Raw genomic sequence first — 26,734 nt, forward strand, 5'->3', positions numbered from 1 at the left:
GGATTGCTAAGTGTAAAGGGATTTTTTAGCCCCCCAATTACCCCCCCCACACACACACACCTGTCCTCTATTTTGCCCAACCAAAGGTGGCAACCCTACTTAAAGCACAGGAATTAAGCAGCAAAACGTACTTTATTAGCTCCAGGCTAGGGCAGAGCCAGCGCGTCCTTCCACTACCGCTCACCCCACCTTCCTTCCCCGCCGCCACCACGTCCTTCCCCGGCTTGTTTGGGCCTCCTCTGACCCTGGCAGGAATTTCCAGCCTCGGGCAGCAGTTCTGGATTACGCCTCCCTTCTCCCCGCCTTTCTCTCCCGCTCCGCCAGCAGCGGAGGCCCCTTTTCCAGCCGCCTCCTGCCCGCCCCTTTCCCCCAAACTCCTCAGGCGACGCCTGCAATTTCTCCCCTTCGCTGCTGCTTCTGCTTCTCCTTTGCCCTCTGCCATGGCTCTCCGCTCGCGGCATCCTTCCTCCTCTCCCGTCGCCCCTTCGCTCCGCTTCCCGGTCCCCCTCCTCTCCTCCGTCCTCCTCTTCCTCCTCCCCGCTCTCGGCAGCTGCCTCTTCTTCTCGCCATCCTCCGGCCATCTGGCGCCTTACGACGCGCTCTACGCCGACGGGGTGCGCGCCTACTTCGCCCAGGACTGGCCTCGGGCGGCCGAGCTGCTGCAGCGCTGCCTGCACAGCTACTCTCGGCTGCAGGGCGTGCGCCGGGAGTGCCAGGGCGCGTGCCAGTCCCAGGCCGGCTTCGCGGCGGGCCGCCCGCCTTCGCGGCCCTGGGAGACGGGCTTCTTCGACCGGGTGCTGCAGCGGGCCGAGTGCCTGGATGAGTGCCTGGGGCGCCGGCTGGGCGGGCAGCCGTCCCTCCACCGGGCCAGCGCGCAGATCCGGCAGGACTTCGAGGAGAGGGAGCCCTACAACTACCTGCAAATCGCCTTCTTCAAGGTGAGGGGCAGGACGGCGAGGAAGAGGCGCCCGCAGCTGCTGACGTGTGGCTGCCTCTCTTGCCTGCCTTTAAAAATAAAAACTTGGCAAACTTTGTTTTTCACTTTCCCAAACTTGGGTCTCCCACTGTTTTGGGACTACAACTCCCATCATCCCTAGCTAGCAGGATCAGTGGTCAGGGATGATGGGAATTCATAGAATTGTAGAGTTGCAATGAAGGAATCTCAGATAAAGCATCCATGGCATAGCTGTCAACTTTCCCCCTTTTTAAAGGGAAATTCCCTTATTCTGAATAGGATTCCTCGCAAGAAAAGGGAAAAGTTGACAGCTATCATCCATGGCAGATGATACCTCTGCTTGAAAACCTCCAAGGAAGGAGAGTCCGCAACCGCCCGAGGGGGACTGTTCCACTATTGAACTATCACTGGCAGAAAGTTTTCCTGATGTTTAGTCAGAATCTACCATACTTTCTTGTAACTTGAAGCCATTGGTTCGAGTCCCACCCTCCATCATACCTTGTGGTCTTTACATTAAAAGTAACCATGTGCCTTGTTCTATGGGCAGAAAAAATGCCTAAGCAGAAGAGTGCAGTTAAGAAACATTCAGGCCGTGCAAAGTTACTCAGCAAAAAAAAAGTGCAGAATGGACAAAAGCAAGTGAAACTGGCAGGTCCTTGGCACTCAGTTCAGAAGTCCTTGTTTATCCATTTTGTTGTTCTACTACGTCTCCTGCCTTCCCATTCCATGCCTGGGCTGCTTTAGAGCAGAGTTAGCTGCCACACACAAGCATTTCTAAAACAGGGTTATGCGCACAAAACTCAGGATTTCCCCCTCCCCTTGCAACACACTTTAGAATCATAGAATCATAGTGCAACCTCCTGCAATGCAGAAACCTTTTGCCCAATGTGGTGCTCGAACCTGCGGCCCTGAGATTAAGAGTCTTATGCTGTACCAAGTGAGTGGTGATGGGTGCCTCGTGCCTTCAGGGCAGGCCCTGCCATGAGCCACAGTGAGGTGATTTCCCTTGGGAAATGGATGCTTTCTTCTCTTCAGCTGGCAGAGCTTGGTGTGCCAAACAGCCTGCCCTTCGCTGCCTCAACTCACCTTCTTCCCTCAGGTGTGATGGTGGAGGATGCTGGGCAGTCGCTAGCATGAGAATGATGCTGCTGACTCTGCAGGGTTCTGCATATGGACTGGGCTGCATATGCACCTCCAGCAACAAAATGCCTTGGGCTGGCGGTGCTTGCATCTGTGCCGGATTTAGGATATTGCGGACGGTTGCCCCGCAGAGGGTGCTGATCCAAGAGGGTGCAAAATTGAGAAGATTCATTTGGGGGCATCAAATGTTGGCCTCGCTCAGGGAGCCGTACAAGCAAAGTCTGCCCCTGCTCATATTTTCCCTCACAGACTCCAATCATTTGTAATCTGAAGTAGGCCTTTGTCCAAATCTTGAAGTTGTTTGTGTACAGAGGTTGACAAGAGCTTTAAAACAGGGGAAATGGTGTTCTGTCAGGAACCATTATGAGAGGGAAAGTAGCCACAGACACACATATCCTGTGTTACAGAGGGCAAGTGTTTATTTGACAGGGCTACCTACAATAATTAATAATAATAATATTTATACCCCGCCTATCCGGCTGGGTTTCCCCAGTCACTCTGGGCGGCTCCCAACAGATTAAAAATGGAATAAAACATCAAACATTAAAAACTTCCCTAAACAGGGCTGCCTTCAGATGTCTTCTAAAAGTCAGATAGTTGTTTATTTCCTTGACATCTGATGGGAGGGCGTTCCACAGGACGGGTGCCACTACCGAGAAGGCCCTCTGCCTGGTTCCCTGTAACTTCGCTTCTCGCAGTGAGGGAACCGCCAGAAGGCCCTCAGAGCTGGACCTCTGTCCGGGCAGAATGGTGAGGGTGGAGACGTTCCTTCGGGTACCTACATTTCCATAGTCTACATGCTGAGTAGCTTTGTTTTTAAAGCAAAAATCCCTTTTGCTTTTAACAACAAACAAAAAGTGTTTGATAGTGGAATGGGCTCCCTCAAGAGACTCTCCTTCACTGGAGGTTTTTAAGCAGCGTCTGGATGTCCATCTGTTGGGGAAGCTTTAGCTGAGATTCCGAAATTGCAGGGGGTTGGGCTAGATGACCCTCGGGGGTCCCTTCCAACTCTACAATTCTATGACATCTGTTTTGACATCTGATAATAACAAGGCCTAATACTATGAGGTATTAAAAAATCTGTAACAAATGTTTTTAACTTGCACTGCTTTGCGGGTATGTTTGTGTGCGTGCAATTAAATCCAAGAGCGGGCTTGTCCACGCTCTCTGCCACTTCAGTCTGAGAATGGTGCCCTTGTGGCCCTCATTTTATTTCTAAATGGTATTGTTTTGTTGCTGCAGCTAAAGAAACTCGATGAAGCCGTTTCCTCAGCTCACACGTTCTTCGTGGCCAATCCACAGCACCTACAAATGCGCGAGGACATGGAGAAATACCGGCGCATGGCAGGGGTGAAAGCGGAAAGCTTTCGGGATCTTGAAGCCATGCCACACTGGGTAAGACACTTCTGGGAAACTGGATGTTACTTGGCGGATTTAGAAGGGCTGCTTTGTGAAGCCTACTGGGGCCTGTGGGTGGTAAAGAATTCACAGAATCATAGAGTTGGAAGGGACCGCCAGGGTTATCTAGCCCAACCCCCTTGCAATGCAGGAATCTCAGCTAGATCTTAAGTGACATATGGCCATCCAACTCTGCTTAAAAACCTCCCAAGGATTGAAGGTAGAGGTGCTCCTTGTTTCTTTCACACAGAGAAGCTTCCAGAACCCTCTTGAATTAATTAGACTAGGAAAGATCTCTACATCAATACTTTCTGCACTAAGAAATGCAAACTGACAAAGGAAGGGTTAAAGACCCATTAGACAACTCTTGTCACCCCTACATGCTGCTTTTAGGATTTAGAAGATACATCTAGCCATAGACTCCCATGCCTCGTGTGGTTTGGCCCTGAGGGCTTAGCCTCTGGTTGCAAAGGCCTGCTACCACAGCCCCCCCCATCACTGCCCTATGAGAGAGTCACAACCTGGGCTGTCCTGGGAGAGGAGACTGATGGGTCTGTGACCTGCAGGTGGCCTACGAAGCTGGAATTCAACATTACAAGACGGATGACTACCAGCAGGCGGTGACAAAGCTGGAGGAATCGCTCAAAGAAGGGCTGCTGGCGCTGGAGGACTGCAGAGCCCTTTGCGAAGGGCCTCAGGAGGATGAGGAAAAGGAGGAAGAGACGCAGCTTGGCCTCTACGAAGCCATTGCAGGTCAGTGCTGTCAAGTATCCCGTTTTCCCCGGGATTCTCCCTTATTTCAAGCAGTTTCCCGCTGCTCTCCCTTATTTTTTATTTCCCTTAAATTTCCCGTTTTTAATGGAAGCAGCTCCTCCCCTGCTGGTCAGGGACTGGGTGGGAAGACCTCGCCTACTTGGAGAGAAAAGCCTCAGCCCTCAAAGCAAGTGGGAGCCGTTTCCCGGTCTCACAGGGGGGTGTATTCCTCCCCCTGCATCAGCCCCTATCCGTTGCCGCCGAGCCCCTCAGCCGGCCAATAGGGTTAGCTGGCGGGTGGAGCCTGGTTGCCTTTGAGCAGCTGCTGCTTCCTGTCCTGTTTTGATGGGATCAGACAAGAAGACGATGGGGCTCCATCGCATGGAGCACATGGCTGCCCTCCTCTTTGCTGGCTGCCCTCCTATTTGCTCCGCTCCGAGCCTGAGCCCGCTTGGAGTTTACATTGCTGCTCCGCCCACTTTTGCTTCTGGCTCCGCCCACCACTGACATGTGACTGTCCCCGGGATAGGTGAGACTGCTGATCCCTTATTTTCAAATCCGAAACTTGACAGCTATGTTGCAGGTAGTAGCAGCAAAAGTCTGAGGAAGCGCTGAACCTTACGAGTGGGGAGAGAGCTTGTGGTTTGAGGCAGCCTTCCTCTTGAAGGAAGCACAAGTGCTTACTCCTCTGTAGGCTCTAATAATATTTATTTATACATACATACATACATACATACATACCCCACCCACCCGGCTGGCATGTTCTCCAGATGCTTAATGAATATCAAATGCTTGCCTAACAGTCACCAAAAAATGGTGACTTCTGTTTCAGTGTATCTGAAGAAGTGTGCATGCACACGAAAGCTCATACCAAGAACAAACTTAGTTGGTCTCTAAGGTGCTACTGGAAGGATTTTTTTTATTTTTTATTTTGTTTTGACTATGGCAGACCAACACAGCTACCTACCTGTAACCAAAAAACGAGTGAGGGTTTAACTAGGTGTGATGTGGGAGACCCGTCAATTAGATTTCGTGTGTTGTTTTAAGAGTAGTTAGTATTTGGGTTGGGGGGGGGGGAGTCTGGCAATAGAAAGAGAAGGTTTAGCCATTTCCCAGAGATGTTTCCCCAGTTAAAATGTCCTCCCCACCACAAGCATCTGCTTCACCTCATGGGAGTAAAAGGGCAGGTGTGTTTTCATTTAGGTTGCTTTCCTGCACTGTGGTGAAACAAAAAAAATGTTGGGAAATTTTGAATATTGGCAATATCCCCCCCCCCAGTTCATGACCTCTGGGGGCATTTTCTTGAGAGAAAAGGTATTCCCTAGGTATAAGAAACATCCCATAGCCCTTAGAGAAGCGCCTTCTGCTTTTCAAGTGCTGTTCTTTGTAGAAGTGGACAGCCCAGCTGTGACTGGGGGGGGGGCGTGTATTCTCTATTTCTCTTTCTGTCTGCAGTCAGTTGGCAGTAGGAGTACAATATGGGCATGTCTTTAAGTTAACATCTTACATTAAAAACCTGACTGTACCAAACTACCAAAGGTTATTCACAAAAACCAGACTAAACGTTTTCCCCTCTGCAGTGTTGGAGGGCAGGATGAGGGGAGTTCCCTACCAGGAAAGACTGTGCTCATGTGCCCAAGACACAGATTCTATAAAACATATTTTGCTGCACTGTGTAAATTTTGAGCAAGCCAGGGCTGAACTGATTTTACCCTTGCTAGTTCCGCTCCCAGGAAAATCAGAGGATTACTATGTCAGGTTCCTACTGGAAGACCGGACAAATGCCAGAACATTAGCAGTGGCCAAGTTTCTATCGGTGGTTGCAAGAACCAATGATCTCTACTTTAAGTCTGAGTGGGACAAGAAGCTACAGTTAGAACTGGATATGGAATAACTGATTGGTTCAAAATTGGGAAAGGAGTACGACAAGGCTGTATATTGTCTCCCTGCTTATTTAACTTATATGCGGAATTCATAATGCGAAAGGTCAGGCTGGATGAATCCCAAACCGGAATTAAGATTGCCGGAAAAAATATCAACAACCTCAGATATGCTGGTGATACAACCTTGATGGCAGAAATTAAGGAGGAATTAAAGAACCTTTTAATGAGGGTGAAAGAGGAGAGCGCAAAATATGGTCTGAAGACGCCTGCTTCTTGGGAGAAAAGCAATCACAAACCTAGACAGCATCTTAAAAAGCAAAGACATTACCTTGCCGAAAAAGGTCCGTATTGTTAAAGCTATGGTTTTCCCAGTAGTAATGTACGGAAGTGAGAGCTGGACCATAAAGAAGACTGCTCGCCGAAGAATTGATGCTTTTGAATTATGGTGCTGGAGGAGACTCTTGAGAGTCCCATGGACTGCAAGAAGATCAAACCTATCCATTCTTAAAGAAATCAGCCCTGAGTGCTCACTAGAAGGACAGATCCTGAAGTTGAGGCTCCAGTACTTTGGCCACCTCATGAGAAGAGAAGACTCCCTAGAAAAGACCCTGATGTTGGGAAAGATGGAGGGCACAAGGAGAAGGGGACGACAGAGGATGAGATGGTTGGACAGTGTTCTCGAGGCGACTAGCATGAGTTTGGCCAAACTGCGAGAGGCAGTGGAGGATAGGGGTGCCTGGCGTGCTCTGGTCCATGGGGTCACGAAGAGTCGGACATGACTGAACGACTGAACAACAACAACAAACCTGAAGGCAGGATGTCCTAATTGGGAATGGCTTTGTAATGAATTGATGGTTCTGTGGACCCTAATAAAGATTGTATTTCTCTTTCTCTTTCTGCTTTCTTCCAGCTCACTACATCCAGGTCCTAAAGTGCAGGCAGAAGTGTGTCCTTGACATTGCCACCAAGCCCGGGAGGGTGTCTTCCACAGAAGACTTTATCCCGTCTCATTTTGATTTGCTGCAGTTTGCCTATGAAAGAAGTAAGCAGGGGATGCTGGGCTGAGTGTGAACGTGGAGGTTCTGCCTCTGCTCTGCCTAGGACAAGGGTGGAGCGGAGCATGGATGGCATGGTAGCCGGAGCCATTGTAACTTGCGTCCCATCTTCTCGTTTTCAGCTGGGAATCGGGCCCTTGCTGCTGAATGTGCAGCTACCTATTTGCAGTTCTATCCATCAGACGGGGCATTGCTGGACAAAGTGAAGCAATACCAAGCAGAACTGGGAGATGTGCCTGTTGCAGCCAGAGAGGTACCAGTAAACATTTCCTCCACCTGGAAGCAGCACATAAATGAGGAAACAAATATTTTTCACATCGAGTATAATCCAGAGGGAGAGTTTAGGATTCCCAACCCTCTCATGAAAATCACTCAAGTGACCTTAAGGCACATGAATAGATGGCTGTGCAGATTTACTGTCAGAGTTTGTTGTTGTATTTTTAAGCAAAAAAAGCAGGAGCCGTTTTGTTGTAATGTTTTTGTTTTTTTGCCTGGTTTTAATATATTCACAGAATATCCGCCACTATGTGGAGAGGTCTCTTATGGAGAAGAAACTCATTTACTATGCAGTGGAGCACCTTGGGGAAACTTTTAATGACCCTGTAAGTAGCTGCAGTCTGCTTATTCATCTATGGACGTGTAGTTGACAAATTATTATATGCGAGGGGGGGGCATATCCTCCTCCCCCCACCCCCCCACCCCGCCTTGGTGCCTGAGATAAGTGATGAGCAGGAAGAAAAGTATGGATAGCAAAGATACTGTAAATTCTGGCGTATAAGACTACTTTTTAATCCAGGAAAATCTTCTCAAAAGTTTGGGGTCGTCTTATACGTCGGGTGGAGAATCTGTGGTCGAGTATATCTCAAACTCTATATTTTAACTGGAAAAGTTGGGGGTCGTCTTATACGCCCAGTCGTCTTATATGCCGAAAAATACGGTACTTCAGGATGGCTTCTTCCAGTTGAGCACAGTGAGTTCCCAAAGCCAGGAGGGTGAGGACTGTTTAAATAAAGGAATCGACTGCTTACCTCCCTGACACAAAGTACACCTTTGGTCAGGCTTCTCACTTGCTGTGGCTCCAAAAAGATCCCTGTGGTTCAGTGGTTCTCAAAGAATGTGGCGCGCCACACTGGTTTGGCCCGAAAGAATGGCAAGTGTTGCCAGAATATTCAAGGACAATCAAAGAAACATTTAAACATTAGTGTCGTGTCGTATCAAAATAATTGTTTTGGGTATCCAACCTGTAAGGACGTTCAGTGGTTGCTCATGAAGAATCAGCCAAACGCAGAACTTCTAAGCTAAGTTCTTTATTGTGCACCTTATTTACAGTGGAGCAAAAGATTCAACGTCCATCTCCTCACTCTGTAGTGTCCAGGAATGAGCTCTTCCTGTTCTTTGTCCAGCAAAAGAGGCGCGGGATTCTCAACCCCCGCCTCCCCCCTCTACGTCCTTCCTTTCTGCTCCCTCGGAGCGTGGGAACCTGACCCCGTTCCCTGCTATCCCCACGGTGCTGAGGCTCTGCGATCCTCTCAGAGCCCTTGCACCGCCTTCCTGCCTCTAACCCCCCCTCCCCGCTGGAGGAATGGTCGCTTGCGGTGCTGTGGGGGGGGGGAGGACGAACTGGTGATCAGTTTAGGAGGTTCTCTATACTGTAAACGCTCCCGCGACCCTACCATCCGCGGGGAGGGAGGTTTCCTGACACAACCAGAAATAGTATCCACGCCTCTGTTTAAGAGCATTGGCTGTTCTTCTACCATTCTCCACAACGTATTGTTGCGAACAGGGATTTTCAACTCTGACACATCAGAAAAGAGAAAGACTTCTTTGCATTGATGAGGAGATGAGAGTTTATTTGTTTCAAAGTAGACCTTGTACAAACGAAATTACCTGGCAAAAGCAAGCTCACACCTCTCATTGAGTTGGTATACACACTTAAGGTACATATGTAAGAAGCTCGTTCATAATTACATTTTGGGAATGATTCAAGTTCTTGTGTAGCTGCCTTGCTTTATACTTTCTGGATGTCCCATGATTATATTATAAAGTAGTTGTATTTTGTGTTATAAATCAAGCACCGCTCTGGAGTGTCTCTTCCTGTGCTCCAGTGTATTTCTTATCAATGAAAAATTGGTGTGGTGCCGGCAAATTTTTATTCTGAAAGCGTGGCCCAGAGAAGAAAGCTTGGGAACCACAGCTGTAACATGAACTAGCTGGGAGGCATGTTTGCGCATACTATGGCGAGGGAGCAGGAACTTTATACTGCAATATGTAGAAGGAGGTGAGGGTTCTGCCACAGCATGGAAAAATATTGTGTAACATGAGTCCGTGCCTGTTCCTTTCTTTAGGATTCGTGGACTCCTGAGGAATTGATTCCTGAAAACATGAAGGAAAAACACAAGTAAGCACCAGAAGGTAGAGAGGCTGGGCTGATGCTTAGAAAGGGGAGCAATATTAAGTTGTAGCTTTTGCTTTTTTGCTGAACTTTTTAATAGGGGAGAGAGTCTCATGCCCTCCATTTCTGCAACTGATGTCCCTTTCTGTGTTTGTTTGTTAATCCAAGAGAAGATCAAGAGAAACAAAGGCTGAAAGCCCCAGATATGGGACAGCAGGAGCTGAGGGGTGAGTACCAGAAAATGAGAAGAAGAAGAGTTTGGATTTGATATCCCGCTTTATCACTACCCGAAGGAGTCTCAAAGCGGCTAACATTCTCCTTTCCCTTCCTCCCCCACAACAAACACTCTGTGAGGTGAGTGGGGCTGAGAGACTTCAAAGAAGGGTGACTAGCCCAAGGTCACCCAGCAGCTGCATGTGGAGGAGCGGAGACGCGAACCCGGTTCACCAGATTACGAGTCTACCGCTCTTAACCACTACACCACACTGGCTCTGACACACACTGAGCTGACACACAGGGAGGAAAGGCTGACTAGGCAACAAGACTTGGTCATCCCCACTGACTCCCTGCTGTGGTTTGAGGGGAGTTGGGCATTGGTGAGTGAGGTGAGCCCGAGGCTTCCTCTGAACCTGAAGCTAAAGTGGAGAAGGGACCAACTCTGCCCCTTCTCCAGCTCCTAAGTTCAACTGAAGCCTGGGATTTGTTTTGGCTCTATGCTTGCTAGGCAGAGGAAGCTTGCTAGGCAGAGTAAGGAAACATAGAAAGTTGCCACCTCTCTCTGCAAACTAGAGGGGAGATGAAGGCGTATGGCTTGAAGCAGGCCTCTCCCCGCAGTCCTGTTCCAAATTGTTTGAGGTGGGGCCTTGTTTTATCTTTTCTTCTTCCCCTGCAAGGCTCCAAGTTTAGAGCTTTAGAAGGAGGGGGTTCTGGCAAAATGAAAGTTTGGGTTTGCTTATTAACGCTATCCAAAAAAAAATTGTTGACACTCCTGTTCAAGTTTCAGATTGAGCTTTGTGGCCTTTGGAAGGGCACTGAAGAATTTTGAACAGCCCGCTGGCTTTATATTAATTAGGCATTTCTGCTCCCAGTGAAAAACAACTAAAAAACTTTTTGACTACTTCGTCTGGAGCCGTGCTTGCAGCACAGGGGGGTGGGGTGTTTTTTATCGCTTGAATTAAGTTGGCTCTGAATTAAATTGGCTTTGGTGAATTTGGTGAAGCTTTAATTTTTAATTTTAATTTTAATTTTTATTTGGGTTTGAAATCCCCTTTTGTTTTGTGATCCTTTCTTTTATAAACATGTAAATTGTGTGAAGGATAGCTCAGTTGGTAGAGGGCGAGACTCTTATTTTTTTTATTTTTTTTAAACAGAGTTTATTAGCATTTTCATAATATAACACAAACCCAAACCCACACCTACAAATACAAAAACAAATACAAATACACATAATGCCAGGATTCTTCTTCTTGTTTGTATACCTTAGATAAAAAAAATTTCTAGTTCTGAATCTTGACTTTTGACTTCCCCCGCCTTTTCACCTTCGGTTTTAAATCAATATACTACTTTCTTAACATCTTTTCTCTATAAAAAAAATTGACTTTAATTAAAAATAACACAATTATCTTAATCTTTCTATTATAACAGAAATCTTAACCAAATATTCTTATAAAAACTAAACTTATTTCTTCTGTCCTTTATCATGCTGCTTTTAACTTAAAATTCGATATCTCCTTATTTGTTTAAAATAAACTTGTAATTAACAGACTTCACTCTCCGATTTCAGATACCATGACAGACCATTTGGAATATACATTTAATACTTCAACCCACTCCCCCTCTGTCCATTGTCTTTCTCTGTCTTTCACCAGAACCGAATCTCCAGCTCTCTTCTTCTAAATGTCCACAGATCCAGGCAGCATTCACAACAAACCTTGCATCAAGCTTCAGGGTGTCCATCACTTCTTTTTTGGGCTCCTCCGTTTCTTTGTACCATACTTCTTCTTCTTGTAGAAATCTTAATTCCATGTCCCTTACCCCCGAGCTCCCACCTCGGGGTCTGGATATTATAAATTTTCCCGTTCCAGGGCTGCCACCCCCAGAAAACGGTTCCTTTTCCCGGAGTTGCCCAGCCATTTCAGACCATTCTTCAAGCACCCCTTCCAGCTCTTTGCCAAGGTTCGATTCCATTGTGTAAAACTTTTGAAAAGCCTCCTCTGTGGGAAGTAAATTCTTTTTATTTATAATCCCACTCAAGACTTGTAATTTCCGATCAAGCAGTTCCAGCTTCAAGACAGTGAGCATTTCCTCATCTTTTAAACCAGAGTTCAATACAAGTGCGAACACAAAGTCCAGCATTTTGGAAGGGAGGGTGAGTATCAAATTTCAACTCCTGTCTCTTCCTTCCTTTGTTTCAATTTTTTCCCACGACAGTCCAAATCGTCGCCATTTCTCCGAAGCCGGAGTGTAAAGACCAAAACTTCAAATGGAGATATTTTTTCCCCAGTTAATCCCCAAAGGGAAATCTCAGCAGTCTCGGTTTTCAAATTCCAGATACTTTCTATCGATTATTGTAGCAGCAGTCACTTAAACTGGTTAGTTTCTTTCATCTCCCGAAGGGAAGGGAGGCGGGCTGCCTTTCCTCTTTCCCCCAGATCGTTCCAAGATTAAAGAAAAAAAGTCAGTCAAGTACTCACAACCACTGGGTTCTTATCAGCTCGTTAAAAACAGGTAGAACTTAGACGCTCATCACAGGCTTTGTCGCCGCATTTACATCCCGGTTGGGGCATGTCCCCTATAGCCCGGCTCCGTCGTCCCTTCACCCCCACTCCCCCTTTACAGGGGGAGCGGGGGAAGGGTTCGGAGCCACAACGGGCACAGCCGGGGAGCCCAGGGTGCGGGACGCTCTTCCCGCACCCCAACTGGAGCCCCGCTTTGCGGTAGCGGGGCTCCTAACCCCCGGGATGGACTGGGCGCTTCGCAGCCGAAGCAGCCCACGACCACCCGCAATGGCGTCGCCGCCGGAAGTCCGGTAGAGGGCGAGACTCTTAATCTCTGGGTCATGGGTTCAAGGACCCATGTTGGGTGAAAAGATTCCTGCATTGCAGGGGATTGGACTAGATGACCCTTGCGTCCCCTTCCAAATTCTATGATTCTGTGAAATGACAGGGACCCAGTGCTGAAGCTTCCGAACTCATGTTAAATCAAATAGACTCGGAGGTTGCTTAAGAGGCAGCTATTAAAAAAAAAAAAAGGGAGGGAGAGAGCTATAAGCTGAGAAATCGGACAGTGCTAGGGAATTAGGAGCTTATTCACCATATTTAAGAGCAGCCCTGCTGGATCAAGCCAATTCATCATCATCATCACTTTTAGATTGTATACCGTCTTTCTATCTTACAATACCCAAGGCTGAATACACAATACACAAGCTGAAGAAAAAAAGAATGTACACTGTATAACAATCTAATGCAATACAAAAATGTGATAATAAAACATAACTTTAAAATACGCAACCTACAGGTGAAACTCGAAAAATTAGAATATTGTGGAAAGGTTAATTTCTTTCAGTAATTCGGCTTAAAAGGTGAAACGAATATATGAGAGAGAGTCATGACGTGCAAAGCGAGATATGTCAAGCCTTTATTTGTTACAATTGTGATGATTATGGCGTACAGCTGATGAAAACCCCAAAGTTGAGATTGTTAATTTGGGGTTTTCATCAGCTGTACGCCATAATCATCACAATTATAACAAATAAAGGCTTGACATATCTCGCTTTGCATGTCATGAGTCTATCTCATATATTAAACTCCAGTAGCTAATGAAAACAATTGCTTACATAAATGGACTTTTCCACAATATTCTAATTTTTCGAGTTTCACCTGTACATCAAATAGGTAACATTCAACATTCCTTAGAATCATAGCTGTCAACTTTCCCTTTTTTGCGGGAAATTCCCTTATTCCAGCGCCGTTTCCCATTGCAAAAAAAGGGAAAGTTGACAGTTCTGCTTAGAATAGTATAGGATGATATTAAATACCAGCATATAAAAATTAAACAGAAATCCACTCTTAACAATTACAGTAAATAATTTCTAAACTACAATCAACAAAACAACGGCAAGCCACAGTGCATAAAAGATAATACAATACAAATTGAGAAGCAGAGACTGGAGGGCGGGGCAAGTCAGGTGGAAGAAGGCCTTACCTGATGAAGTCTCTCCCAATTGCTACGTAATCCAGCATTGTGTCCTCACAGTAGCCAACAAGATGCCTCCGGGAAGCAGGACTTGAGCACAACAGCCCTCTCCCACTCATGATTTCGGCAACTGGTATTCAGAGGCATACTGCATCTGATTACAGAGGCCGTATAACGGAGCATAAAGCCATGGGCAGCCTCATCCTCCATGCAAACTTGTGTTGGGTCCATAGCTGCTTTTTGCAGAGCCAGGCAGCACCCTTGCGGTGGCAGTGTTTGCTTACGCACAGGGCTTGCAGCGGCAGGGTTGCCTTATGCACATGTGTTGTACCCATGCCAAAGCGTATTCCCTCCCAGAACGAGCATGTTCCCCCCTTTCTGCGCAGTGCAGGGGCACACGCTCGTCTAATTTGATGCTGTTCCTTTGGCCATCTGCACGGCAGATGGGAATGAAAGTGAGGCCAGCGGTGGCTGCCCTGCCTGCATGACCCAGGGAATGGTGCTGCCAGAGAGGAGAATTCAAGCCCCATGCTATGCCTCCTTTTTGCACAACAGTCCTTCTACTTTCAGCTGGGACTAAAACTGTTGATTCAGAATGGGAGAGGTGTCTGCCTGGTGTATTGCACCATGCATGTTCATAGGCAGTAGCGAAGATGGTAGGGGTTTGTCAACGTATTTGGTTCTTATGCCAAAGGTTATGGCAAATTTGCAAGGTGAAAACTTAGCAATAGCTGGGTTTGCTAGTGTACTAAACGTGAATAAAGTATACTAAGGATATGTTGTTGTTGTTGTTGTTATCTGTATGACAAACCCTGAATGTCATTGAGCCTCCTATTGGTCTTGCTCTTGCTCTTGGCTTGGCTTGCACCCTTTGCAAAATCTTTTGTACATATATAATTTTTTTAGTGGTTTTACACAATTTTATACTTTTTAATTTAACCATTTCAAAACATTAAAATAAACATCAGACTTCCTTCCCTCCCTCCATGAGTTCCATATTCAAAGAAAAATATTTTGCATCTTTTACCGTTATCTTTTATGCTGGTGGCGCTGTGGGTTAAACCACAGAGTCTAGGGCTTGCTGATCAGAAGGTCGGTGGTTCGAATCCCCGCGACGGGGTGAGCTCCCGTTGCTCGGTCCCAGCTCCTGCCAACCTCGAAGTTTGAAAGCACGTCAAAGTGCAAGTAGATAAATAGGTACCACTCCGGTGGGAAGGTAAACAGCGTTTCCGTGTGCTGCTCTGGTTTGCCAGAAGCGGCTTTGTCATGCTGGGCACATGACCCAGAAGTAGTACGCTGGCTCCCTCGGCCAGCAACATGAGATGAGCGCCGCAACCCTAGAGTCGGACATGACTGGACCTAATGGTCAGGGTCCCCTTTACCTTTACCTATCTGTTATATATCCATAGTTACCAACGTTCACTTCACATTACAAGTGTCATTGTATCCCTGCCAATGATTTTAACTGTTTACAGTGGACTTTTATATATATTAAAAATTTATTCCAGTCTTTTAAAAATACTTGGTCTTCCTGATTTCTGATCTTTCCCATCAGTCTCACCATCTCCGCATACTCCATTAACTTAGTCTGCCATTCTTCTCTGATTGGCACTTCTCCTTCTTTCCATCTCTGGGCTAGAAGCATTCTCACTGCCGTCGTTGCGTACATGAGAAGTCTTTTGTCATCTTTTAGTATCTCTTTACCTATTATACCTAACAAAAAAGCTTCTGGTTTTTTTTAACAAAAGTTTTCTTAAACATTTTCTTTAACTCATTATATATCATTTTCCAGAAAGCTTTTACCACTCCACAAGACCACCACATATGGTGTTCACCCTTTGGAAAATCAAAAGGCCTTTTGCATTCTGAAGGATGAGCACTGCTCTGGTGAAATGAGGAGGAGGGTGCAGGACATTTACCTCATGGTTTTGGAATGACAGTACCAGTGAGATCCAGAACTGTTTCCTTCTTAGCAGCTTTTTTTGGAGCGAATGCAAAAACTACCCTTTCCAAAAATTCCTACGGCTACACTGTGCCCTCAGGTAGCTGCTGCTGATTGTATTATATCCAGAGTTTTGTTTTGCTTTTTAGAAAAAGGGTGCTGGCACTCACTTTTTAACAAGTGCCACATTCTTAACATTTGAAAGGGGAAAAACTGGTGCCGGTACTCCAGACCCTTGAGTACCCTCAGGAAAAAAGCACTGATTATATTTTTTATCATTTTTTCCAGTTAGGTTTATTTATTTTCGTTATTTCCTGTTGGAAGCCAACTTGAGCCTTGAAGAGATAGTGTTTGCAAGTTTCTAACGCGTAACGAAGTAAAAAAAGAGTCTCGGTCCCAGGCGTCACGTTCCCTCTGCCTGCCATTGACTCGGCTGCTTTGGTGCAACAGAAGGCATTGCAAGCCTTGTGGTAGACCTGGCTGATTGCTAAGCAGCAACGAAGAAAGCTTTTGGTTCTGAATTCTGAGCTGGATGGGCAGTCGTGGACAAATTGTGCACCATTGAATTGTTTTTCTGCTGCCACCTTTCAAACAACAGCTTGCAGGTGGAGGTAACCTGGGTGCTCATGAACCTTTTTTTTACAGGAAATAAATAAATAAATAAATAAATAAATAAATAAATAAATAAATAATAATGATTTATTATTTATACCCTGCCCATCTGGCTGGGTTTCCCCAGCCACTCTGGGCGGCTCCCAACAGAATATTAAAAACACGATAAAACATCAAACGTTAAAAACTTCCCTAAGCAGGGCTGCCTTCACATGTCTTCTAAAAGTCAGATAGTTGTTTATTTCCTTGACGTCTGATGGGAGAGCGTTCCACATGGCGGGTGCCACTACTGAGAAGGCCCTCTGCTTGGTTCCATGTAACTTTGCTTCTCACAGTGAGGGAAGCGCCAGAAGGCCCTCGGAGCTGGACCTCAGTGTCCGGGCAGAACGATGGGGGTGGAGACGCTCCTTCAGGTATACTGGGCCAAGGCCATTTAGGGCTTTAAAGGTCAGCACCAACACTTTGAATTGTGCTCAGAAACATACTGGGAGCCAATGTAGGTCTTTCAGGACCTGTGTTATATGGTCTTACAGGTATTCTCCCTAAACATTAGGGAAGCAACACATAAATGACTAGGGACTGTAAAGAGATGAATTTCCTCCCTGTTTATTTACACCCCTTGGGCACAGCAGAAGGGTAGCATTGCCTCACGTGTGCATTCCTATACCGTCTTGCTCATCTCATTTCCCCAGAACCACTTGCTTTCGAGGGCATCACCATCACCATGGACTCCCAGCAGCTCAATGGCTCCCAGAGAGTTGTCTTGGACAGAGTCCTGACTGAATCTGAATGCAAAGACATCCTCCGCCTGGCCAAGGTAAGCGAGAGGTGCCAGCATCTGTTCTGCATCGCCCCCCGCCGGAAGCAGGAGGGGGAGCCAAGAGCAACCCTGGGTCCCTCACATTGTTTTCTATACATTTCAGGCAGCTGGAGGAACAGAAGGCGGCTACCGTGGCAGGCGTTCGCCGCACACTCCCCATGAGAAATTTGAAGGATTAACCGTGTTAAAGGCTCTGCAGGTAAATGTCTTTATTATTATTATTTATTGAATTTATATACCGCCCTATACCCGGAGGTCTCAGGGCGGTTCACAGAAAAGTTCACAATATATAAAATCAAAATAAAAACAGTAACCCAATAACACCCCCCCCCCAAAAAAAGAGCCACATAGGATGTCAACCAAAGGCCTGGTTAAAATGGAAAGTTTTTGCCTGGCACCTAAAGGTATGAAATGAAGGCGCGGTGAGCAACCTGGCCACTGAATTCTGCACTAGCTGAAGTTTCCGAACCATCTTCAGAGGCAGCCCTACTTATAACGCACTGCAGTAATCTAACCTTGAAGTTACCAGAGCATAGACAACAGTAGTTAGGCTATCCCTGTTGAGATAGGGGCGTAGCTGGGCCCCCAGCCACAGCTGATGGAAGGCACTCCGGGTGGCTTTAGAAGGGACAAGCTCCTGTTTCTAGGTGTAGGTTTTTTCTTTGCATCTTCTCTGAAGCTACAGAGAAACCAGAGCTGTGAGAACTTTAAGCCAAAGTACACTGTCAAGTAAAATAACAAAGAAGTTGTAAACAAGTACATTTTTAATCGGAGTTGAACACTATATGTGAGGCATTGTTGCCTGCTGTGTGTTTATCTACACGCATGCGTAAAGCAGTGCTGTCAAGTATCCCGTTTTCCCCGGGATTCTCCCTTATTTTAAGCAGTTTCCCGCTGCTCCCCCTTATTTTTTATTTCCCTTAAATTTCCCGTTTTTAATGGAAGCAGCTCCTCCCCTGCTGGCCAGAGACTGGGAGAAAAACCTCGCCTACTTGGAGAGAAAAGCCTCAGCCCTCAAAGCAAGTGGGAGCCGTTTCCCATGCTTACAGGGGGGGTGTATTCCTCCCCCTACATCAGCCCCTATCCGTTGCCGCCGAGCCCCTCAGCCGGCCAATAGGGTTAGCTGGCGGGCGGAGCCTGGCTGCCTTTGAGCTGCTGCTGCTTCCTGTCCTGTTTTGATGGGATCAGACAAGAAGACGATGGGGCTCCATCGCGCGGAGCACATGGCTGCCCTCCTCTATGCTCCACTCCGAGCCCGAGCCCGCTTGGAGTTTACATTGCTGTTCCGCCCACTTTTGCTTCTGGCTCCGCCCACCACTGACATGTGACTGTCCCCGGGATAGGTGAGACTGCTGATCCCTTATTTTCAAATCCGAAACTCGACAGCTATGGTGTAAAGACACACTCATGCATGTACAAACACACTTTCCTCCTCCTGTGGTTGGAAATGACTGTAAAACATTCCTGTTGCTTCTTCTAGGGTAAAAAAATAATAATTCAGGAGGGAAAAATTTTCATCTGAGAAGTGGCAAGGGAGTGTTTAACCTTTTCCTTGGCCCAGTGCTTCTCTACTGTAGATCAAAACAGTTCTGTAAGGATTATTTTCCCTTACAGGGTTTCAGATGTGTACATACAAACATGTATGTGAAGCCCCATATGAGACAAACGGCTTGGGGTGTGTGATTTTTAGCAAAGAAGTGGTTGACACAGAAAGGGCTTAGCACACACAGACATGCTTCTTCTCTCCAAACAATCTCTTCCTGAAGCTGTTTTGCCTTCCAAAAAAAAAAAAGCCATTGGGTTCTCTGAAACAAATTTGCATGTAATGTATAGTTTTGCCTTTATGTAGCCTGCATAGCCTGTGATGTATGCGTTTATTCATGTTCTCTGGCAAAGAGTTTCTGCAGGATTTTGAAGCACAAGAATGACTTTCATTGTTTTTCATTTATTCAAAAAACAAGGAATTTAGAAACATTATTGCACACAGCATCATGCTGCAGGCTTAGCCCATAAGATGCTCTCCATCATAGATTCATAGAATTGTATAGTCAGAAGGGACCACGAGGGTAATCTAGTCCAACTCCCTGCAATGCAGGAATCTTTTGCCCAACGTGGGGCTCAAACCTACAACCCTGAGATCAAGAGTCTCATGCTATACCAGCTGAGCTATATCCCATATACCTCTCCTCCTTCGTACCCAAGAACCATCTTATTATTAGCAGCTGAGGATCATAACATTCCAATGTGCCTCCAGATAAGATTATACTTTTCTTTAAAAAGGTGCTTTCTAAATACATTCATATGGTGACATTTTCCCTGGTCCTCCCAACCATCATTCCAAGAGGAATGAGTCTCTTCAGTTTGGTGGGGAAACTGCTGTCCCCTAGCTTCTGACAAGTTGGCAGACCTCGTATCATGCACTACATGCTTGTCCTATAAGTGACAAATATTTTGCCCTAGACCAGCTTGCAAAACAAAGCCTTACAGGAACCATACCGGTGGGGGGGGGGGGTGTGGTGCAAATATCTAAGGATTTTCATTGCTACATTGTATTTAGAGAATAAAAAAAAAATTCCTTCCAGTAGCACCTTAGAGACCAGCTAAGCTTGTTTTTGGTATGAGCTTTCAGATACCTCTTCTGAAGTACGGTATCTGAAGAAGTGTGCATGCACACAAAAGCTCATACCAAGAACAAACTTAGCTGGTCTCTAAGGTGCTACTGGAAGGAATTTTTTTATTATTTTTATTTTGTTTCGACTGTGCCAGACCAACATGGCTACCTACCTGTATTTAGAGACTTCATCATCAGGAATGATAAATGTGAGGGTAACAGAAGCCCTGAGAAAAACACTGAGGCCATATTATGAGCATGGGTGGAGTCTGGACTAAGATGATCCTATTGTGAAACATTTGAGAAGAGGACAAAAAGATGGAGTACAAAAGAATTGTGTAGACTGCATGCTGAGGGAATAGAGGAGGCCTGGAAAAGAGCCCAGGCATTTCTTCCCAAGATGTTTCTAAAGGTGTGTTTCAATCTCAGGCTGATGCGACTATCTCATGCCAGTGAATATTTCCAGCAGTCTTCCTTTCTCCCACCCTTGGTTGCTTGTATTCTGTCTTTATGAGCATTTCTGCTTCAGGCCCCATTTCTTGAACTCCACCAGTCAGAGACCCCTCCCTCCATGCTTCCTCCTCTCCGCAGTCATGGAGGGTGCCCCATTGCAACAGAGGACAAGACTCCTGTGCTATGGAGAGTTGTGCAGATGAAGGAATTTGGGCAGGTGCAGATTGCCATGCAACACATACCTTGATGCAGGCAAGGAAAGCCAGCCAAGCATTCCCTTCTCTCACTTCATTGATGCTTTGAAAGGTAAACACATATTCATTACCCTGGCAGCCCTAACAAACAAGAAAAGCTTCACCAACTTTAATGCCCTCCTCTCCCCAATTGTTACATGTATAGAAGCCCCCTCTCCTGTATTTTGCTAAGGAAACTGCTGCATATTCTGGCAATTGTTGTCTCTATCCTTTCCCCCTCTTTCACATGTGTGCCTGGTGCTTCACACAAATTAAGGACACTTCCGTAAGTGAGGGTTTCTGCAATGGCTTTTTGTCTTCTAGTTGGCTGAGGATAGCACTGTGAACTGGAGGGATGCTAAGCTTCTCTTGCAAGCCAGTGAGAAATCCCGAAAAATTGTGGAATCCTATTTCACCCCTGGCAAAGACCTCTATTTTTCATTCACGCATCTTGTGTGTCGCACGGCTGCAGAGGGTAAGGAACTTTGCCTCTTCCCATCGGGGGTCTTTTCTCAGCAGCACAATGTTCCACACTGAACAAGAGCATTTACTATTCTACATTGTTAGTTGGAAATACGACCCTGCTGATAAATTTACTGCTTCAAAACGAACAATTGATAGAAGTGATGCATACAATTCATTTGAAAGGCAGAGTAAAAGCCTTAGCTGTGCTACTGTCATCTAATAAGGAGTGAACATCAGAGCTGAATCTTATATTTGTGAATATTCAACATACGCCAAAGTTTCAATTTTTTCTGTTTGCGAAATTTACACCAAAATTCATAGAATTGTAGTGTTGGAAGGGACACTGAGGATCATCTAGTCCAGGGGTCTGCAACCTTTAAGACAAAAAGAGCCACTTGGACCCGTTTCCGAAGAGGGGAAAAAACTGGGAGCCGCAAAACCATTGCAGCCCACAAAAATATAAACACCCAGAAGCTCATAGCACAATTTAGACAGGTAATGAAGAGCAGGTAATGAAGGCAAAATGGCAAAATATCACGAAACGCTTCCCCCCCAAGCCAAACAACAAGCACTGTATTAAAGGAACCGTCCGAACGCTTGACGCTGCAGGGGCAAATCTAGAAGGGGAAATCCAACCCCCCAGAATACTTCCGCCCCATGAACAGCACAAATGCAACCCTAAAAGTTTAGCAAACTTATGCAAAAGCACACAGCATGCACACTGCCCCCAATCACTATTGGCCAGCAGAGGGGCTGGGCAAGGCAGCTGAGAGGGGCTAAAGCAGGGGGCTGATCACGTCCCCCCCCTGCAGGCGCAGCCAAACACAAGCGCCAGGACAGGCGCCAAGGAGGGAAGCTGCTGCGGTCTGCTGCTGCGCCTGCGCTGGCACGAAACGAGGCACGCATGAGCAGCACAGCCGCCAGCAAGGTAGAGAAGTGGGTGGGCGCAGGCGGGCCAGCAGCGCGGCGCAGCACCCCCTACATTTCGGCACTAAATGCACCGGCCCTGCCCGGAGCTGCAGCAAAGGTGCAAAAGAGCCGCATGTGGCTCCGGAGCCGCGGGTTGCAGACCCCCGATCTCGTCGAAGCCCTCTGAAATGCAGGAATATGTAGCGCCATAGCGGTCCCATATGGGGATCGAACCTGCAACCTTGGCCTTATCAGCACCACTCTCTAACCAACTGAGATTCTGGAGTTACATGCTCCCAAATACAAATTATCAAGAGTATCAAACAAGAAATGTCATCAGCTGAACTCCCTTAAATATCAATGCATGCTAACTATAAAATACAATCCGAAGGCCTTCTGGCGGTTCCCTCACTGCGAGAGGTGAGGTTACAGGGAGCCAGGCAGAGGGCCATCTTGGTAGTGGCACCCACCCTGTGGAACGCCCTCCTATCAAATGTCAAGGAAATAAGCAGCTATCCTATTTTTAAAATGCATCTGAAGGCAGCCCTGTTTAGGGAAGTTTTTAATGTTTGGTGTTTTATCGTGTTTTTAATATTCTGTTGTGAGCTGCCCAGAGTTGTTGTTGTTGTTGTTGTTGTTGTTGTTGTTGTTGTTGTTGTTGTTGTTGTTGTTGTTATTTATTTATTAATAATTACAGTAAAAATGCTGGAATGGCAGGTATCAAATATTTTCTTTTTTATTATATTTATTTATTTCATTAAACTTCTTTATTTCATCCTGTCCTTCCCGACAGGATGTATCCCCCTCCAATATTTCCCCTTGCATTCTTCAACATTTTCTCCTGGTGTCAGAAACAAGGCATTTTATGGTTTTCATTGGTGTTGTTTAGGAGAGCAGGAAAGTCGTATGGACCTCAGTCACCCAGTTCATGCTGACAATTGTCTCTTGGACCCAGAGGGCAGCACGTGTTGGCGGGAGCCTCCTGCCTACATATACAGAGACTACAGGTGAGGCACGGAGGGAGAAGACTGATATATATGTATTTTAAAGAGCCACATGTACGTTCATTTATACACAATCCAGATTAAGGCGATATATTTATTAGGCCATCCAAAATGTCGCAAAATAGTATGTAAGCTTTTGAGGACATATTGATCAGGCTAGATTGGTGTTTCCCAAACTTGGGTCTCCAGCTGTTTTTGGACCACATCTCCCATCATCCCTAGCTAGCAGGACCAGCGGTCAGGGATGATGGGAATTGTAGTCCAAAAACAGTTGGAGACCCAAGTTTGGGAAACCCCAGGCTAGATGGTAAACAAAGCAAGCAGAGGGAAGAAGGAAAAAAAAGATGGGTGATGGTAAAGTTGGGACTCTGCACCTTGTAAGAGTGTTAATGTGGAATATGGGAGGAGTTTTCAGGTGTTCAAATGAGGCCCTGAAGAACCCAAAAGCTTGCACACACTTTTGTGCCATTTTAGTTGGTTGACGTTTTAGATGGCCTAGCAAAACGTATTGCCTTCATAATGAATTTCAAAAGGTTTCTTATGGGCCAACATGGCTGCCTTTTACATTTTGTGTTTGCTCGCCGTTCTTTGCTTCGGTTTAAAACAACAGCCCAGCAAACATTTTGGAAAGAGTTAAAGAACATGCTCTGGGGCTTTGTTGACGTTGCAAATGCCAGTCAAGCATGCATGTGTAACAACACAAATCCTCACCCGAGGGGTGCCAGTCTCTGTGGCAACGTTCGTGTCCAACCTGGCTCTTAAAAACGAGCGAAGAACCTTGGAGCAAATCCCAGCTATCCATAATTCTGCCTTTCTCCCGTTTCTCTGCAGTGCAATCCTCTACCTGAATGATGACTTCCAGGGGGGGAACCTCTTTTTCACTGAGATGGATGCTGTGACTGTTACGGTGAGTCTGGGCCACGGCTTGGGTGTGGGGATGGCTGAGAAGGAAGGACAGCTGTAGCTGGGATTCACCCCCTCCCCTCCCGCAGAACCTGTCCTTGGCAACGCAGCAGATTCAAATTGGGCAGTCAAAGGCAAATTCAGTCAAATTTCACCCTGGAGCAGGCATTAACTCCTTGTCGACTGGCATGCCCAGCTGTTTGCTAATCGCAGCATTCCCTTCACCTTTTTGCCCCTCTTCATTGTGTGTGCAATTCACTCCAGAGTGGTGGGACCAACATCCCATCACCAGCTCACAAAGTTGCCATCCAACTTGGCGCCCCAAGAAGACGACGAGCTGGAGAAGGGGAAACGGGCGGGCGGATGGGAGAGACGTCGATTGACACCAGTCTCCCCTTTTCTCTTTCTGTGTGGCAGGCCGAGGTGCGCCCTAAATGTGGAAGGCTGGTGGCCTTCAGCTCGGGAGGGGAGAACCCTCACGGCGTGTGGGCTGTGACCCGTGGGAGGCGCTGTGCCATTGCCCTCTGGTACACCCTCTTTCCAGAGCACGCGGAGCAGGTAACACAAAGCAGAGGACGAGCTGGAGGACGTAGGGATGAGGGAGCCAATGGGCATTGTCCAAAGGCATATATACTTGAGTAAAATGGGGGCTGGGCTGCGGGTGAGATGAGGATAGCCTGTGCGCCGCATCCAAGCAGCAAGTGGTAGAATTTAACGCATACACACTGTGTGGATTTTTGGAGGAGGAAATACCACTTACTGATTTGATTTGATTTATTGTATTTCTATGCCGCGGGTGGCACTGTGGATTAAACCACAGAAGCTATGGCTTGCTGATCAGAAGGTCGGCGGTTCGAATCCCCGCGATGAGGTGAGCTCCCGTTGCTCGGTCCCTGCTCCTGCCCACCTAGCAGTTCGAAAGCACGTCAAAAGTGCAAGTAGATAAATAGGTACTGCTCCGGCAGGAAGGTAAAAGGCGTTTCCATGCGCTGCTCTGGTTTGCCAGAAGTGGGTTAGTCATGCTGGCCACATGACCCGGAAGCTGTACTCCAGCTCCCTTCTCCAGTAAAGCAAGATAAGCGCCGCAACCCCAGAGTTGTCCGTGACTGGACCTAACAGTCAGGGGTCCCTTTACCTTTACCTTTTATGCCGCTTTTCATTCAAATGAATCCCAAAGCGGCTTACAAACAATAAATAACAACATGATAAGCCGTAATAGAACATCACAAATACAGCATAAATCATATAAAATAATTAACAAATCATCAATAAAAGAATTACAATCTATAAAACAGCAACTGAAAAATAAAATAAACATCACAATTACAACAAAAGTCAAATGATTTATAGTCTATAAAACAATATTGACAACAAAATAACAATTTTTTTAAAAAGCTAAGCACTGTTAAGTACATACACACTCTCATAATTCTTAATCTATTCTCTATTTGGTTCATTAAAATAAAATACACATAATGCATGTTGTTAAGCCAGCTCAACCCTTCGGCAAGGAGACCGTCAACTAGCAAAGTGCTGCTCTTTAAGACTCCTTCCGCCTTTCTAACTAGACACACCAACTCTAGGGGGCCAAGGTATCTTCGGCCTCCTTGATATTTGTGTGAAAGGGCCCAGCCCCCTCAACATTGAAGGGGCTTGCCACATGTTGTGGAAGGCTGCGCCTGCACTGTGTGTCATCGGGAGATGCCACAGGGACTGGCGCAGCCTGGGATAAAGTCACACCAGCCTGCACGGTGTTGAGAGATGCGCGTGGCGTCACACGATGTGTGGCTGGCCCGCTCCATCTTGGGGCCAACCTGGCGCCTCTGTTTCCAACACATACGATCTTCTCACTCTCTTGTTGTAGGAACGGGCCCGGGCAGAAGAGCTGATGAGGCAGAAGGAGGCAGAACAGGAGCAGTCGCATTCAGAGGAGGAGGAGCATGCAGGTGCTGAACCCAGTGGTGGAGACTCCCCAGAGCCCCCGACTCCAAAGGGAAGAGCCAGGTCCACTAGCCAAAGGACCAGGTCAAACTCAGACTCTGGGATACAGTCCACGAGGCTGCGAGCCAAAGATGAATTCTGAGCATGTTGGACATGCACAAGCCTTTCAGGTTTTGTAGCAGCTTGTGACAAGTGAATGACTTGGGAGTTTTTGCCCTGTGCTAGGCATTGTGGCAATGCAGCTTTGCTTCTCCATGTTGCACCACCAGAAATCACCTCAGAAGGTGACTTGGGGGTCCTTGGACCATGCCCGCCCAAGTTTGCCGGAGAATCATTTCGTCCCAACTGGGATTCCTGTGAACCAGGAATAATCCATGCTAAAACTCTCTCATCTCAGCTATAGCCTCTCATCTCTACACAGGAGTAATAGGACTGTTGTAAGGATGCCTGAGATAACGTGAGAAGTGCTTTGACCATTCTGAAGTGCTATATAAATGTTGAATATCATTCTTCTACCAGCCCCGTTTTTCTCATAGTCATATGAAGGAATTAAAAAAAACAGGAGAAGGGCGCCATCATTTCTTTGAATGGATGGGTCTGAGAAATTTTGTTGGGATGGAAACGCACACCTGTGGAACCAGCCAGGCCAGAGCAGGAATCTGTGGTGGGCAAGTTAAGAAATGAACATTTGGGGGAACCTGAACAGACCTTTCCTAGTCCTTTGGAAATGGAAGAGTAAAAAAGCAGAGAGAAAGAAATGTTAAGAATGTACTTGCGCCAATTAATTTTCTGAGATATAGCCTAGGAACAGCTTGTGCTGTCTGTGCCAGATCTTCAGTAGATCAGCGCTCTCCTTCTAGGTAGGGCTAACAGCATATGCTTCAAAGGTGGGTGGGAAGGTTTAATTCTCTTCCTACAGACCACATACTAATTTGTTTTGCCCCACTGTTTTTGAAACCCTTCAAAGCCAGGCAAATGTAAAACGACGATATGGATCCTTTCTTCGTGAAAATCTTCCGAGTTCCTGCAAAACGATGACAGTCTCCAGCAGTTCATAGAATTGTAGAGTTG

The 26,734-nt window shown here is 46.6% G+C and overlaps 1 protein-coding gene across 1 annotated transcript; it reads left to right on the forward strand.

Moving 5' to 3' along the window:
• The first annotated feature begins 368 nt into the window (after window positions 1–368).
• Window positions 369–26,172, forward strand: P3H3 (prolyl 3-hydroxylase 3). Its single transcript, XM_033173166.1, has 15 exons — window positions 369–938; window positions 3,338–3,490; window positions 4,060–4,246; window positions 7,040–7,171; window positions 7,307–7,437; window positions 7,697–7,786; window positions 9,530–9,582; window positions 9,745–9,803; window positions 17,017–17,141; window positions 17,248–17,343; window positions 20,766–20,916; window positions 22,705–22,822; window positions 23,651–23,726; window positions 24,140–24,280; window positions 25,587–26,172. Exons 1-15 carry the CDS (start codon window positions 441–443, stop codon window positions 25,803–25,805), a joined length of 2,229 nt encoding a protein of 742 aa, XP_033029057.1. The 5' UTR covers window positions 369–440; the 3' UTR covers window positions 25,806–26,172.
• The last annotated feature ends 562 nt before the right edge of the window (window positions 26,173–26,734 follow it).

The sequence above is a fragment of the Lacerta agilis genome, chromosome 16 (genome assembly GCF_009819535.1).
Source record: "Lacerta agilis isolate rLacAgi1 chromosome 16, rLacAgi1.pri, whole genome shotgun sequence".
NCBI classification, from domain to species: Eukaryota; Metazoa; Chordata; class Lepidosauria; order Squamata; family Lacertidae; genus Lacerta; species Lacerta agilis.